This window comes from Chinchilla lanigera, unplaced genomic scaffold (genome assembly GCF_000276665.1).
Source record: "Chinchilla lanigera isolate Chin_1 unplaced genomic scaffold, ChiLan1.0 scaffold00030, whole genome shotgun sequence".
Taxonomy (NCBI): Eukaryota; Metazoa; Chordata; class Mammalia; order Rodentia; family Chinchillidae; genus Chinchilla; species Chinchilla lanigera.
Window position 1 is genome coordinate 21,001,531 of NW_004955431.1, and position 17,136 is coordinate 21,018,666.

Consider the following 17,136-nt stretch of genomic DNA (forward strand, 5'->3'; position numbering starts at 1 on the left):
AAATGGCAACCAAATGTCTGGTGCAGAGTAATTTATGTATGTAGTCTGCCCGTAATGAGGTGGAGCGCAAGTTCTCACTCCTTACAGGTAACCTGTGCAGATTTCCTTCCACAGAGTACAATGTGGAAAGAGGAGAAAAGTACTAACTTTACAGAAGACAAATACTTCTTCAGCTATGTTATCAAGATCAGTATCAAAGGCCAGGCATGGTGGTGCACGCCTGTAATCCCAACACTCGGGAGGCTGAGGCAGGAGGATTGCTGCAAGTTTGAGACCAGCCTGGGCTACAAAGTGAGCTCAAGGCCAGCTTGAACTGCATAGCAAGACTTTGTCTCAAAAAGTCAAAAAAAAAAAATAAAAATAAAAATAAAAAGATCAATATCAGTAGTCATAAATCATGTAGGTACTATGTGCCCTTGATATGTCATGAGGTACTCTGATACCTTTCCTCTGTACTCTTCCTTCCCCAAATCCATAACCCTAGTCTGATCAGAAGCAGACATCACACAAATTCCAAAAAAGGGGACATCCTACAAGACACCTGAGCCGTATTGCTCCAAATGGTCAAGATCCTTCACAACCAAAGGAAACCTGAAAAATAATACCCTATAGCCTGAATATCTGTCCAGTCAACATTTGTATGTTGAAACTTAATCCCTACCATAATAGGATTAAGAGTAGGGGAGTCCAAAATCAAGATGCAAACAGATTCAGTGCCTGTCAAGTCCGGCTGTGTCTTCACATGGCAAAAAGGAAAATGACCCCCTCAAGCCTTTCAATGAGGGCGCTAAGTTCATCCATGGGGGTGGAGCTCTCATACCCTAGTCACCTCCTAAAGTCCCCACCTCCAAATACTATCACAGTGTAGGTGAGAGGGAAAACTGGGAACAGGGTATACAAGAACTCTCTTCCTGTTGTCATAATTTTCATAACTCTGAAGGTATTCACCAAATAAAACGTATCAATTAAAAAATAATCCTGGCTGTTCGATTCCTTGTCATATAACCATCACTAAATCAATCCCACTCCATGCCTCAGTTTTGTGCTTGGTGAACTGGCACGACTGGTTATAACTTCCTCATAAAATTTTATGGTAAACTCAATGACAAACCGTAAGCACATTATCCAGCCCAATGCTTGGAATATATGGGGTAACAAATATTGGCATTATCCCAATAACCATTTTAGAAGGACACACCACTCTTCTTTGTAGCAACCACTTCAACAGAAGAACCTAAAAGTTCTCCCCTTTACTGAGCAGGTAATTTTGAAATCCAAGTTGTAAGAGACTCTCAGACCTCATCCTAAATGCATGCCTTTGGATTAGAACAGGCACACAATGAATTGCCATAAGGAAAGATCCACCACAAGCTCACCTGGAAGGAACAGGCAGCTGCTCACAACCCATGCAGAATGTGATAAATCATCACAGCAGATGTTACTATTCAAACCAGGTTGTCCTTTTCCTCATACATCTCTCTCACACACACACACACACACACACACACACACAAAGTGGATATAGTAAAATAAAGTGGTAATGTCTTTTAATTTGTGCTAGAAAGATGGATGTATTTCCTACATGACTCAGAATATTCTGATTCCTGATAGGGTAAGGAGAAGACATACATACACAGCAAGCATTAGCACATACAAAGTGTGACCAGAGAAACAACCAGTTTCTACCACACAGTGTCAATGCATTTCCCCCATTTCCTAGTTAACCATCATATAACAGCTCAGAAAGTTTACCTGGAAATGGTAACAACAGATTTAATTCATTTACCCAAATCCCACATTCATAAAGAAAATAATATTTCATAATGTAAAACATTATCAGAGGACCATTATTCATGACTTTCTTTAGAATAGATAGATTTTCTGAAATAGGAAAACGTAAGATCAAACCCTAGAAGTTTGGCCACTAAATCTGAAATATGCAAAAGTGCTCAAGCCAAGCTCATTATAAACGGTAGTGGTCCCGTCACCATAAGCCCACCCCAGCAAGTAACAAGCTTGGCTCAGCTGCCAGCAACAAACTAAGATGTACTGTGCTCTTCAAATGAATAAAAGTATTGCCATCCACTGCAAATTCTACTATTCACTCATATGGGGAAGAGCTGACGCTTAAAAGGGCCACGTGAGTCAGCCAAAGGATACAGCTCTACTCTATTAACTCAAGTCCACTTAAAATTTCTCAAGATAGAACACCAGTAGGAAGCCAACCGTGTTAGGGCTCTTTTCAACTCTCTCATTTTACAGATGAAAAACTGAGGCCAGAGGGCAAAGCACCAAAGATAGCAGCCCTGCTGTGAGCCAAACAGAGATCCTCTGAGGACTGGCTAATGATTGGAGAAAAGAGGACTTTCTGATCTCAGTTAGCTTTAGTTTGTTTGTGTAAGCTTTAATTAAGAGCTTAGAATCGTGAAGTTTTGCATACACTCCCAGATCTCTGGCTTCTCTTGAAAACCTCAGGTATCTGTCAACTGTGGATACTATCTGGCCTTATCAGCAGAGCTGGAGAGTAACTGCCCTAGACAACTGGACACAAAGTGTCCAGAGGCCACAGCCTTGCTCACAGTAAGCACTTCTTCCCTTGTTGCCAGGGGCCTTGGAGATGATAAAATTTGTTATTCATCCTCTACATCATACTCAGCAAAAGTAAAACATATAGCTATGAGATACTTATATACAGCCATCATTGACTGGTATGTGTGGGAATTTGGCTCCAAGGCCTCCTGAAGAAACCAAAATTCAAGGACACTCAAACCCTTTATAAAAATGGCATACATAACGTCTGCATATAAACTAAACACATATACACTCCCTATATACTTTAAATCATCTCTAGATGATTCATAGTACCTCCAAGAATGTAAGTGGTGTGTAAACAGTTGTTGCACTATTGTTTAGAGGACAATGACATGAAAAGTAAGTCTGCACATGTTCAGTACAGATGCAACCAATGTAGGTCTGATAACATTTTCCATCCGCAGTTGGTTGAATCCATGAATATGCTGAACCCCAAGATACAGTGTACCAATTATAATATGTGTGCACACTGGAAAAAAGTATATGTATGTAAAATGTAATACAGACAATACACATAGGTATGTATGCCCTGGACAGCAGTGGCTTTTAAAAGCTAAAGACACATAGAGAAATATTTCAATGATATCCCTGAAGGGTATAGCTTGCCAACCCTAAGAAAAGGTGTGAGTCATAAGCTTGAGGATTTCCATAGATAAAGTAAGCAGAAAGCTGGCATCATCAGAGGCAAGTTGGCTGAAAGGGGCTTCCCGTTCCACAGCGCAGGAGAGTAGAGATTCCTGAAGGGCAGCAGATATAACTCTAGTCCAATCAGTTCTCAGCCAAGGTCCCAGTTTTCATGTATCACACACCATTCTTGTGCATTTTCACAGCAGCCAGAATGAGATCGCATCATCCTTCTTTGGAAAGACTAACTCCCTTCTCCAATCAACAAGCCCCATATCTTCCCCAGTTTTGGTAACTCCATGCAACTCTCTTCTGCCACATCCCTAGATACACCTACTTTACCCTTGCATACTCCTCACCCATACTCCTAGACTGTCCAATAACTGATCCATTACGTCAGTCCCTGGCCACACCTCTTAAGCTGGACTTCTGCACCACTAGCATATCACCCTAAAGAAATTTCTTCATTACCCTTTCTGAATTTACCCTAATTTCTTTGCATGCTTGGCTACCAAATGCCCCCACACTAGTCTGTAAGACTAGTTCTCCTCCCATAAGAAGAAAATCTTTGCTGTTCTTGTTCACTTCCCTATCTTTGAGGTCCAGAAAGTGCCTGGCACATACTTATCAGCTGCAAAATAAACATGTTCGTGCACTGTGCTTGAGAAATATTACAAAGCACTGGAGCTGGAAGAGAATGCATGAGCAAGATGCCAACCCCAGGTTAGAACTGAAGAGAGGGAAAAGCCATGCCTCCTTTGTCTGAGTCTTTCAGGGACTTCAGCTGATAGTGCAGAGAAAATTAATTCAATGGTAAAATCTTTATACTACACCCACTTAGGTTTTAAAATGCCCCATTGAGTGATACTGCTCTGATTTCTAATACACTCGCTTGGTTTCTGTTCGATTTCAGAATCAAGGCTGAGTCTATGGATGAGCATTCAAAAGGTGCTTCAGTAACTTCAAATGAGGTGTGGTGAGGGAGGGGAGAGATGGCACATGCGCTCTCGTGATTGGCATAAAAGTGCTCTAAAGCTCAAGATTCTAGACACACATGCACACATGGTATTTCGAATTGCATCTGATGTTATGAAGAGCAACTGTATGGCACTTTGGAATTTCTGAGACTACCCATGGCTCCTGAGCTCCATGAATAATAGGGGATGTAGGTCAGTTAAGCCTCCTTGAAAATGTGGCCCTGTGACCCTGGATTTCTATTTAGAAAGGCCTAGATGCAGACTCACCGGTCCTTGACTGTTCTCAGAGCCTGTGGTCTTAACACCACAGCAAGTGGCATTTATAGATGAAAGAACCAAAATGCTTTACTGCAGGAGCAGGGTAGAAACACATTCCCCCATTCATGCACCAAGGATACAATAGAGAAAAACCCAGCAGTAGCTGCTATGCTGTCACCTACTGTAACGAGATTGATCTGTAGTGAAATAAAAGATAACACGATCCAGAGGAAATAACTTCTGTTTCCTCTGAGAGTGTCTGATCCTGTCAACTGCAAGCCTGCTTCCCTCTTCTGCCTGCCAGAGTGCACAGCAGCACAAACATGCAAGCACTCCTTCTGCAGACAGGCCTCCTCCCCTCACTGCCAGAGGCACACATTTGCAAAGCAGCGCCTTGCTCACCCGCCCAACGCCATGGCCAAGCCAAAGCCAGCAAGCTCTGGACGCCCAGGGCATGCTGTGGAGGGAAGGCAGGGCCACTCTGAGCTGTCACTGTCCATAACATGGGCTTCCGGAGATAACCACGTGGCACCTGTTCAATTGAAGCCACGTACTTTTCTGCTTGTTTACTTGTAGCATAACTCATTGCCTCCATGTCTCAGGTTAGAAGCACAATTCTGGCACAGTTTCAAGCACAGAAGATGTTCTAGAGATCACTGTTTTAGATTCTGTCTAAAAGATACAGCACATTGTATGGAGCATTATTTTCATAGGCAGAATGGTCAAAGACAAAGGTAAAGAGGGAGTGCCAGCTGGTGAACTCGTAACCATCATTTCTGAGAATGGGTCTCCATAGGAAAAGTCCTATAGAGCCAGAACCATGTACATAAGTCACAAAGGCAAATTCACTTCTCTCCACTGAAGTCCTAGTAATATCTTACCAGCAAGCTGCCGCCCACCGTCACACAAGGCAGTAGGTAGCGCTTGGCTTCTGTCTCCGGCAGATGCTATTAAGTCTCAATAGCCAGTGATTTGTAGATGATTATAACTTTTGCTCTGCATATCATTGCTACTGACAGGCAAATCCCATCAATCGAATGGCACAAGTGATGAAGAAAGGAGGCAAATCTGACACAGGCAGTCTGATAAGCCATTTTTCTACCACTTACAACACCCAGGAACATTCATCACTGTATGCAGAAAAGCCAAATTTGATACAAAGCTTTTCTAGTTCCTCTTCACCAGGGAGCCTGGGAACACATATTCTAGAAAGACTCTGTGTTTCAAGGAGAGAAACGTAATTCAGCACTAGGTGGTGTTTGCATTCCAGCTCATAGGAAAAAAAAATTCTCCTCCCAGAGCAGCTCACTGAACCCCCAATTTGTCAAGGAAGAAAACTCGCTGTAGCAACAGGCCCTGACAGCAGCACTTTCATTACATGAACAGCCATGGCACCTTTTCAATTTTGCTCATCTCTTAGTCTCTAGCCAAATGGAACTTATTACTTATAGCTTGTTGGGATTATGAATTATTTATAAAAGTAGGTCTATGACTCCAGACTCTTAAAAGACAATACAAGAGAACCCTCACTGTTACCCACAACTGTGCTTCCGTCGGAGAGTAGACATTCTCCATAACATGTACTGCAGGTTTGGGGTGAAGTAACAGTTGGGAAAACACCAAACCTGTAAGAGTATTTCGAAGCTATTTATGGAATGCCTGGATGTATTTTTAAACTAGTCACTTTTATTCTAAGCCTGCCTTGGTTCCCAGAAAGACGCAGCAGACATTTGCTACAAACACACTTCCTCGCTTGAATACAAACACGGAAGACCTGCCACTTTTACCCAGCGGTTTCAAGTGGGGATGAAAATGCAGCTCCCCCATAATGTGTTTCTGGAAGGCTCCAGGATGTCATGACCCATGAATCTTCTTCTGCCTCCCAGAGCACAGCGGCTTTGCATTCTACATGGAGACTAAAACACAGGCCCCAAGTTGTGGTGTGGAGTTAAATTGTGGTTTCCAGTTTCTAGAACATGGGATCTTGGCTGGAAAAACAGGTAACACTTTGCACAACCTCACCTTACTTTGATTCAATCGCAAACTCACTCAGGCTATGAAGCATAGCTGGGTTGAAGGGCACCAAGTGGCCGGCCAGCCAGGGTCTTGCCACACCTTCATATCAGTGACGTTTGCTCAGCAAAGACACTTCCACCAGCCCAGACACAAGAGCCCGGAGGGACAAGTACCTTGTCCCTGAGCCACGTCCGGAGATACCCGCTCCTTACCAGTCTCACCAATTCCACAACATCTTCCACTCCTGCGGGAACCCAGGAATAGATCCTTCCCCATTCACTCCTGCCCCAAGCGCCCAACTCTCCCCCACCCTCAAGCCCAGTTCAGAGGAAGAAGCAGAGGCCAGAGAGCACAAGCCCAGGGAGGCTGATGCCACTTCAGGTCAGTGTTCTTACAGTGATCCCTAAAGTCCACGTGACATGTCCCACAGAAAAGGCAAAGCTACATTAACATAAAGAACACAGCCATGGAATAGCAAGCAGAAGGCAGTAAAACTTACCTTGCTGAAAAACATCTGCCAGGAGAGAGAAAAAAATGGGGGCAGGGAGGGGAGAGAATGGGAAAAATATCGTTAATAACATTGAAAAGGACAAAGTGATAATCAGCGAATATATGCTCCATGCTAAGCATTCTTCATACAGTATTCCCTGTAAGGCGGGAGGCAGTGGCTAAGAGTATATGTTGTGGGAGAAGACTGCCTGGGTCTACATCCTAGCCCGCTGCTTTCCCAGCTCTGTGACCCACAGTTCCCTAAATCATAAAGTAGCTAAGCATGTTAGAAAGCTTAAACATGTAATGTCACATATTTAAGGGTTTAGATCACTGTCTAGTGCACAGTAAACACAAAAAATTAGTGGTTATTATTGATATTGTTATTTTCATAATAACCTTATACAATGGATTCTATTATCATTCTCCATAGATGGGAAAGATCATTCTCCATCTCCACAGATGGGAAAATTGAGGCCAGAGAGGAGCAAGTGAGGTTTAGGACTGAACCCCAGGCTGTGATTCCAAAACCACCTTCTTTCCCCACTACTAAGCTGCCTAGTTAATTTACAGATAACAAAAATGACAACAATGGCACATAAGAGAATAAACACAGAAAGGGCTTAGGGATATAGCTGCATATTTAAATCATATCAACATTATGTCTTCATAGTAAATCCTTGCTCAAGGTCTGTTAGAAAGTTAAAAAATATGATTGTATTTTTTAAAGGAAGATTTGAGATGCTGCTATATGCCAAGCGCCCTGGCACTAACAACATCTCATGAAAAGCCCAGAGTCACTAACATCCCCCTAAGAGTTACCACTAACGCAACTTCTAATAGCATAAATACACTTTGACTATCTGTCAATTTTGTAAAAATGGACTGATAAAGCCTCATTTTCTTTTTCCTGTTTCTGGCATTGTTGCTTGACAGCCATTATGGGAGCCATTCACACTGCGGCACATAGTAGATCATTCATTCTCACTGCTACAAAGAATTTCACTGTGTGACTGTACTATAATTTACTTCTCCACTCGAATGTGGTAGTTACTTGGATTATTTCAATGCTGCAAATTAAGAACTGTGATGAATGTTTCCATACGTACCTTTTGATGAGCGTATGTATACATGCCAGGTACTTTTGGACACCCTCAATGTACACTCGAGCCTGTCCTGTTAATAGTGCCCCTCAATCACCCCAAAAGTGTTCTCATGTGCTCACACATTCTCATTTAATAGCTTTAAGACAGAGAGGACACTAGGAGAGACATACACAGCACCACCACAGCAGGAGCCATTTTCTGCTCTGCTGGCGGGGCTATAAACTTGTTAAAAAAAAAAAGGTCTAAAAGGTAGTTGAATGATATAATACATACAGTGTCTAATATAGATGTTAAATATGCATTCTCTGACCCATCAATGCTACTTCTAGGACTTAAATCCAATGAAGTATAGTTATAAAAGAAATCCACAAGGATGTTAATCACAGCTCTTTTTATAATAGCAAAACACTAGATCTTGCCTAAACTGATTGTTAATAGAGAATCAAACCATTGTATAATCCACACAATGGATTATTATGCAGCCCTTTAAGTGGCTGAAAACTGTGTTTCTGAGTGAAAAATCCGACAGCAAAATAGAATATATGGCCCTGGTCCTGAATTTGTGGACCTTCCTGTATGTGTAAGGCTACAGAAGAACAGATTTGTGACAATGGGCACAGAAATATTGTTTATCATCAGGATGTGGGATTTGGGGTATTTTATCATATGTAAGATTTCTGTATTATTTTAATCTTTAATAGTGAAGATACTTTATGTTTATAGCCTGAATTTAAAACTAAGACTGTTTCATTTTAAAATTAAGAACTGCATTGTCAGTATCTAATTTTCAGCCGTCACCTGAAATATCAATTCCTGCAAGGTCACAAAAAGCCCAGGCCCCATGAATAGTGCAGATGAAACGTGCAACTGGTGGTTTGACAGACAGCAAGCAGAAGACCTATGGCTGCAGTTGGCATTCTGCGTGGACACACGTGGTCCCCACGAGAGGCATCATTCACAGCAATCCACACACAGGATAGATGCAGGGCAGCAGCTGTGGCACAGGTGAGAATGCGAGCTCAGGATTCTCAGGGCATTGGCTAAAACACCACCCTTTCTCCCACATTCAGGAAAGCCAATGGGCCCCACCACTGTAAATGGGCCACATTAGTGCCCATGCAGAGCAACTTGGACCCTGCTTAATGTATGCAGACGGCCTTCTGTATCTGTGAGTTCTGTATCTGCAGATTCATCTAAGTGCAGATTGCAAATATTTTTAAAAAGCTGTATCTGTACTGAACATGTACAAGACTTTTTTTCTTGTCATTATTCCCTAAGCAATACAGTGTAACAAGTATCTACATAGCATTTGCATTTGGCAGTGTAAGTCATCCAGAGATGATTTAAAGTATACAGGAAGATGTGAGTAGATTACAGGAAATAACATGCCATTAGATACAAGGGACAGGGCATCTGCAGAGTTTGGTATCCACAGAGAACCTGGGAACCAATCACTGTCAGATACAAACAGCCAACTGTACACAGTATTCTCTAGCATCCATGATTTATCACCAGTACCAATTTTGACCCAGCAGTAAAAATTTGACCTTATTTGACCAATTCTGCCCTTATTCCTTCCGGTTCTATTGTGTATTTAGCACTCACTGCCCACAGACCAAGAGAAGGAGCATGTGCAGTTCCCTAAATGTACTATTTTCACCTGTGCTTGCTGATTCGACCCCACAGTCTACCATTTACCCTCTGCCCAGCCTGCACACCTGGAGGAGCCTTCCTACTCTGCACTCAAATGTCACAGTCACTGAAGTCTGTCTCCACAAAGAAGAAATTCACTGTTTCCGCCTCTGTGCTCCGAGAGTAATTTGTTCATGTTGCAATTATAGCTCATATTATAATTAGTTATTTAGACCATGAGCTCCTGAGGACAAAAGCAATGTGTCTTAATCTCCTTATTGGGTCCTGACTGCCTGGCTGGCTTGGAAACAAAGCATGCGGTCTATTTCAGTCATCATCTGCTTCAACCCTCTCATTTCACAGAGAAGGACACTGAGTCTCAAATAAGTTAGAAATTTTTCCCCAGGTCACACATGGAGCTGAAGGCTAAGCCAGGACTACATGAGACACATTTAACCTTAATGAAGCACAAAAGCTCATCACTATTATTAGCAAAGTACAAATCAGAGATTTATCATTCCTCTCTAATGAATACAGACAAAAATTTCAAACCTTGAAAACATCAGTGAAATAAGATTAGTATTTCAAATACGGATCCAGTCTCGACATCCATCCAGAATCCTCAACTTCTTCACCACAGCTTTTGACAAGAAGCACTTCCTTAGAAATTCAGTACTTATTTGAATCATTAGAAAGTACCAACTGGTAGAGAGGAAGGAAATTCAGGCAGAGATTCAGTGACCTTATTCCTTCCGGTTCTATTGTGTGTTTAGCACTCTAACAGACAATATCTGATAGACTACTAGACTACTATCTATACCTTCTATTCCTCAGAACTCTTGGTTTTCATATAAGCTATTCTGGATTCTTTTCAAAACTCTTTTTCAGCCTTTTTACATTTGCACCTTTTTATTCAAATGTAAATTTTAATAAACACTAGTTTAAATATTGCAACAATTTTACACATGAGTTGTCTTGTAATTTACACTCTAAATTTATGTCTTCTGTGGTCTGTGGTATAAATCATTCCGTTCTTAGCATCATTTAACTGTTTGCTCTGTATAATAATGGCTTCTGTACCTTCTTCAAAAGTTTCACTTTTCTAGACTAAAACAGCTATCCAGCTCAGGTTTCAAGCTACAGACCAAAGAATGAAAAATAAGTGAAAAAAATATCGTTTCTGTACTGTTTGGCTACATTTTACCTTCCTGAAAAACTGTGGGCATCAGAGGATATTAGCCAAAAAACTATCCGTGTAAGAGTCTCTATTTTGGAGTTCAAGTCTGCTGCCCACAAGTCCAAACCATCAGAAATAGTCATTTACAAAAATTAAAAGGCCTTGAATTTGAGTGTGGTATTTATTCCCCTTTCAGTTTAAACACAAAGAATTATTTAAGAGTCAATCAGCTACAGTCTTAGAGCTCGCATTTCCTTGTTGATAACCAGGGCAGACGTAGTCTTATATCCATGCCACAGTATTGGGAAGGTTAAATCAGGTAACTTATACAGACATCTTCCCATCTGCTGCTGCAGAGATTCACTCTGAGAATAAGACAGGGCAATCTCCTCTGCCCTCACAGGAGCTGGAGTCACGCACGTACAGAGCTGGGAGTCGCAAGTGATCACTCCAGCCACAATCAGGTTGAGACCAGAGGATACCAGGGACACTTGTGCAGAGGAAATGAACTCCTTCAGACAAAGCTCTGCTCATACTCACTTCCCAAGGGAGGAAACCTCAACCCCCATCATTCACCATTCGCGTGAACAAAGAAAGCCTGTTACGCAGCCCCCACCCCCATCCCTGGAGCCCCTCTGGTCCTAGGGGTAGATGAAAGGGCATGTATAAGTTGGTAATTCAGAGGCGGGAAGAAGAAAAGGAGAAAGAAGGGGCTCAGCTCTGCCTTTCTTAGCCCTGATGTCCAATTTCTTCTGTTAGGAATGAGTGTACCAAGGCCATTTGCTCCTCCCCCACAGCTACTGAGAGATTCACGCCCTAGAGATCTTTAATGCACGGAGTCCTCCAGAGACAAGGGCCATAAAAAGACCAGATTATTTATTATTATTAATAAGTTATGGCAATTAGACTGGGTGATTCCTAAACGTTGCTGATTAAAAACTTTCTTGAGTGGTACTCGTCCACATGGCTAGTGTTTACCTCGATTAAAAATGATTTAACTACACGCTGGGTGAACCCCTCTCTTGCGCCCGGGTTAATAATTAGCAGCGCACTGAGCCACACGGGTTAAGTGAGTTGGCTCTCCTTTATTTATCTATTGCTTTGTTTTATGAGGAGAAAAGGATGGCAGTCGTATTGCCCATTCAGTCTGCTAGGAATAATTTACTATTTCAATCCACAGTCCATAACTATGCAAGAGAAACTCACTGTTATTACAATATCACACTTAGCCCACACCCGGCAGCATTCACGATATGCCAAACAGAGAAAGTATGCATGACTTCCAGAAGACTGGGGGAGGTAAAGTTACTAGTTCTCAAACAATGTAATCACACTACTCTCTCAATTTTGCTTTCTTTTCTGGGTTAAATTATATATGAGGGGAGTTTAGTTTCTTGAAAATGCATGCACTTAACTCCCATTTAAGAAGTCTCACCTGGGGAGACAGCTGTCTTACGAGTCCTCCTGTGGTTTGAGCTACAGAAAGAAAATTCTTTTTCAAGTACAAGTGCTTTTACAGTAAAGGACTGTAAATTTTACTGAGACCCCACTCACCAAGGCGAAGGATGGGACCTAGGGAACAGCTGTAAGGAATGGTGCTTCCTTGAAAGGAGTCAGGTTTTCCATTATCTAACGTCAATTTCAGGATCAACTGAGCTGCCCCCTCACTACTCTCAAACCCAGTATGCCCTGCACACGGATACAAAGAATTCAGTCTGTATACTTCACCTGCCAGGATCTGCAAATGAATTCTTTCTTTGCTATATTGAAAAGTAGAACCCACCAATGCCTCCAGCTTCGTAAGTGCCAGCTCTCCACAGTCACTGTCTCATATTGACAGAGCCCAGGTCCATTTGTGCAGATGGACTCCCCAAAGAGAAGAAGGTTAATACCTCCTCTCCCAGTAGGATCCAGCGCCAGGTCACCACTGTATCTCAATAACCTGGGATCTGGTCCCAGCCCCTTTCCAAGTAGAAATCAGGGGTAAACACTCAACCTCTTGTAAGTTATGTTCTCATCTATAAAATGGGGAGGCAGGGGTAAGTTTTCCCTCACCCAAAGGGATATCATGTGGATCAAATTATATAATTTAATCAGCAAGAAACACAAGGTTTTGAAGTCTACTAATATTCAATTCAACCTTGGCTAAGACACCTTCCTAGCTATTAAATTCTTTGACTCTCAGCTTCCTCCTTGATAAAGTGAGGATAATAAAATTTACCTTTTAGAATTTCCACTAACACAACTAGTTCATGTAAAGCACTCAGCATATTTTGGTTGTTTCACAGTACACATTTCATATCCAAAAGCTGATATTATTATAATAAGCAACAGAACAGGGTAACAAAGTACTCAGGTCCTAAAGTTAGAAATGCTCTCATATGTGGCTGTGAAATCTAGGACCAATTACTCAGTTTTCCCAAGCCTTGGTTTTCTCATCAGTAACATGCCAATAACAATAGTTAATTTTTGTGCTACCTCATCAATTATATGGAGACTAAATGAGGTGATGTATACAAGCATGCACAAGAATTTGCATATGCAAAGTCTTCTATAAACTGAAATTCTATCATTCACATTACTGTATCATTTCTTGAAGATCTACTGCTTGAAAAATCTCTGTAAATTAGACAGGACTCTAAGAGCAATCATAAGAGAAAAATTCATTAAACTAAAATGACTATTTAAATTCCTTCCTATCATTCTATAGTTACATGTCCTCAAGAAACCCAAAGCAGCTCTCAGATACTGCCTTATGAATGAATTACTTTTAACCTTTGAGGTTAGAGGTCCAAGAGCATCCTATCTGCACACACCAAGGATGAAAGGTCTCAGAATTTCAGGGCCTGGTCTTTGTTTTCAGTACCATTCCACTCTCTGGCATTGCCTGTCTCCTCTGAACCGATCACTATTTCCTGAGCCCACTTAAGTGGCTTCCCCTCCAGTCACACTGCCCATTGACTAAGTGTTGTAGTTACTTTTCTTGTTGCTGAGACAAAATACGCAACACTCAGAGTTAAGGGAGGAAAAGCTTATTTTAGCTCACAGTTTGTAGAGGTTTCAGTTCATAGTTGGCTGGCAAGACTTAGAAGAGAAGAAACCGTTCATGACAGGCAGAAGGTAGCAAAGCAAGTAAGGGACAAGACTCTTTTGGTCCCTAATATTGTATCCAGGCTACGAGGGTTAGGGTGGTGACAAAGCAATCAATAGACTGATTTAGTAATCACCTACCCTTAATCCTAGCACCCTTAATCCTAGCATTGCCCCATGAAACAGTCACACATTCTAGATTCAGTCACCTCTGAAAAAGCCCCACCTATGACTGCATGAGGCTTTGGGGGGACATCTAGACATAATCCACAGCACTAAGAGTCACTAGAGGGAGGGATGACATGGGGGTAAGTGCATTGGCGGCTCTTCAGAGACCTGTTCTGCTGTCTGCAGTGGGGTGCTAGGGAGCAGTTGCCTAAGGAAAGAGTTCTACTGCTTTATTAAATAAATCAAAGTTTAAGCACAACAAGCCACTTAAACAGAGTCCCTTCCTGTGTAGGTGCAGGTCTGTCACCGCTGGAACATGGCCAGCATCCTGCACTCCTCCTCCAGAGCTCCAGCTTGGCCTCAGTGGCACCACACCGATCTGTGATTAGTTTGCAGTGTCTCCAACGCCAGACAGCTCAGGCAGCCATGTGGCCACAAAGCCAACACCCACGACCCTGCCGCTTCCTCTGGGCGTGCACAAGCGGCTCCATCTCAACGGAGCCCGAGTGAGTACCGGTAAAAGCGTGAAGGGCTAACCTGAAGGCCTCTATGCCAAAAACTAACCCAGTCTTTGATGCAACAAGGCCTTTCATCTCTCTTTCCTTTCTCTGTCTTGTTTTGGATGTGAGCTGGAGAAGTTCTATCATGTTCCTTGCTTCTGGCCTCCCTTCACTTTTTATCATGTTAGAAATGAAGACCACCACTTTGCCTGTCATCGTTGTACATCCGAAGGCACTCAGTGGTCAATAAATGTCTTTTATTTGTGGATAAGGAAAAAAAAAGCCCTGAAATATCTTCCTGCTACATTTTGCAGAAAATGTGCCACAAACATCCATCTTGGGCACTGTACTAGCAACCCATCAGCCTACACTGACTCAGGTAGGCAGTGCAAGGGACAGGAGCTAGTAAAAGTCCCTAACATTTTTATGACATTCTATCCCTAGTATATCTCATTCCTAGCACTGAGGGATAAAGCTCTTCACTAAGGAAAGAACATAAAAAATAGATTTAGGAATAATACTTTTTATGATTGCATTCTGTATACTATGAAAGTTATGTTCAAGTCTGCTAGTACTTTATGGACCTGATAAAGTAGAGCAGTATGGCTTCCCAGCTAACAGGGTATTTTATATCCATTTAAAATGTTTTCTTTTAAATTGAATTACTTTTTGAGTAATTATAATAAGTCTAATCTGGGCTTAATGAATTCATGTACAAATACTTTAGACTGCATTATTAAAATCTCTATGATATGCAACTATATTAAATTCAATCTCTCTAGCAACCAATGTTTTTCTTTGAAAAGAGCAGCATACTTTCTCTAAATTCTTTTGAAGCTGCAGAGAAATCATAAGAAGCCACATTAATAAGTCAAACAAAAAAGAGCCTGACAAATAATATTGTTCTAAATTCCTTAAACTTATATAATTGAGTATTAATTAAGAGTCTCAAAGTACTTTTGAGCATCTACATATACAAAGGGCTGAAGCTTTGACCTCTCATCCAGAAGCAATCCCATTATAGCTGTGATCAGAAATGACACAAAACCACTACTGTCAAAATACCAAATGTGAGTCCATGGAAATCAAGCCTTTTGTTCTAAAATGTCTCTAAACACAGTAATCTAAATACCTAAACTCTAGTTTGTATTATAGGAAAAAGCCTCCCACATTCTCTGGGATTCAGTTCTCTTCCACCCACAAAATAATTTATAATAGATAATTTCAAAGGTCCCTTCCAATGCTAAAACACAGTGGTTTTAAGTTTAAAATTACACACATTATATCAAATGGGTGCCTATTGCATATAGTTTACTTTTTATCTTATCTATGTTGTTACATTCACCAAATAAATTTAATCCTCTGCAATTCACATACATCCACAAACACAACCATGATACAGCCTGTGATTCCAAATTTACACCAAAACATTACCTTAGTGGTAAAGTATTTTTCTCATTACAGAAAAATTATACACCCTCCAAAACCTCTAAAGTTAAAGTGCCTTTCTGAATCAACTTCTAATGCTCGCCCATCTATTCAATATACATTCCTTGAAACATGCTCCTTCATCTCCATTTTCAAGTCAACTGATTAATTTTATCACAGACATGTTTCTCAACTAGATCTGTGAGATCCAGGTTTTAATCAGATTGGTTAACAATCTCCTCAATTCAAACTGGGTATCTACAAATATCCAGAAAAATAAATCTCTCTCTTTGCCGGTTGATCATTATCAGGATGGACAACTTTAGGGCAAATATAAGACAATGGCCGTCATCATTATGTTGATGGTTTGGTACAAATTACTATCAGGCGAGCTCCCAGGAGCCAGATACTATTAAAGTCTTAGTTCTGAGAAGCTGCTCCCAACATCAGGCACGATTGATGATCATCATGAAATGTGCTGAAACTTATAGGAGATGCTTTGACAACATAATGTGCTCTAGTCTAGCCTCAATTCCAGGAGGGACAGGTTCTGGTCTGGCTTGTCTATAGTGCCTGAATAAACCTGGACAAATTATTTAAACTCTCTGAGTTTCAAAGGAGCTTGGGCAAGAAAATATCTTCAATCTCTTCCATTTCCTAAATTCTATAGTGAATTTACCAAGATCTTTCATTAAGACCCTCTGCTCCATGTTCCGAAGGTACCTCCTTTGTACACTAATAGACACTTGTCATTTTCCTTCTCTTTCTCTTTAACTAAGCTGAAAACACCATGATTCCAGGACTGTTATGTGCACTGTAGACCCAGAGCTTGGATAAAATATTAGAGCACAGTAGGTACATATAATAACTAACACATTTTCCATATATGCGGCACTGTTTTCAGCACTTTACACAGACTACCTTCGAACACTAAATCACCGTAAAGGCAGCTATCGTTCTTTTTTTTTTTTTTTTTTTTTTTTTTAATTTGGAACCTTGTGCTTGCCAGGCAGGCGCTTGTGCTACTGACATATATCCCCAGCCCAAAAAAAAAAAAAAAAAAAGAAATGATTAGCATG

General features: G+C 41.2%; 1 protein-coding gene across 4 annotated transcripts in view; it reads right to left on the reverse strand.

Annotated features, from left to right (window-relative positions):
• The window catches only part of Gfra1 (GDNF family receptor alpha 1), a 211,735-nt gene that overhangs the window by 142,379 nt on the left and 52,220 nt on the right, over positions 1-17,136 (reverse strand). For 3 of the 4 annotated variants that reach the window (XM_005387843.2, XM_005387842.2, XM_005387844.2), the window contains exon 5: positions 6,967-6,981. The exons of the other annotated variant lie outside the window; for it this stretch is intronic. In XM_005387843.2, the coding sequence (XP_005387900.1) occupies positions 6,967-6,981 (15 nt within the window). The remainder of the gene's footprint in view (positions 1-6,966; positions 6,982-17,136) is intronic. 4 annotated transcript variants of the gene reach the window in all.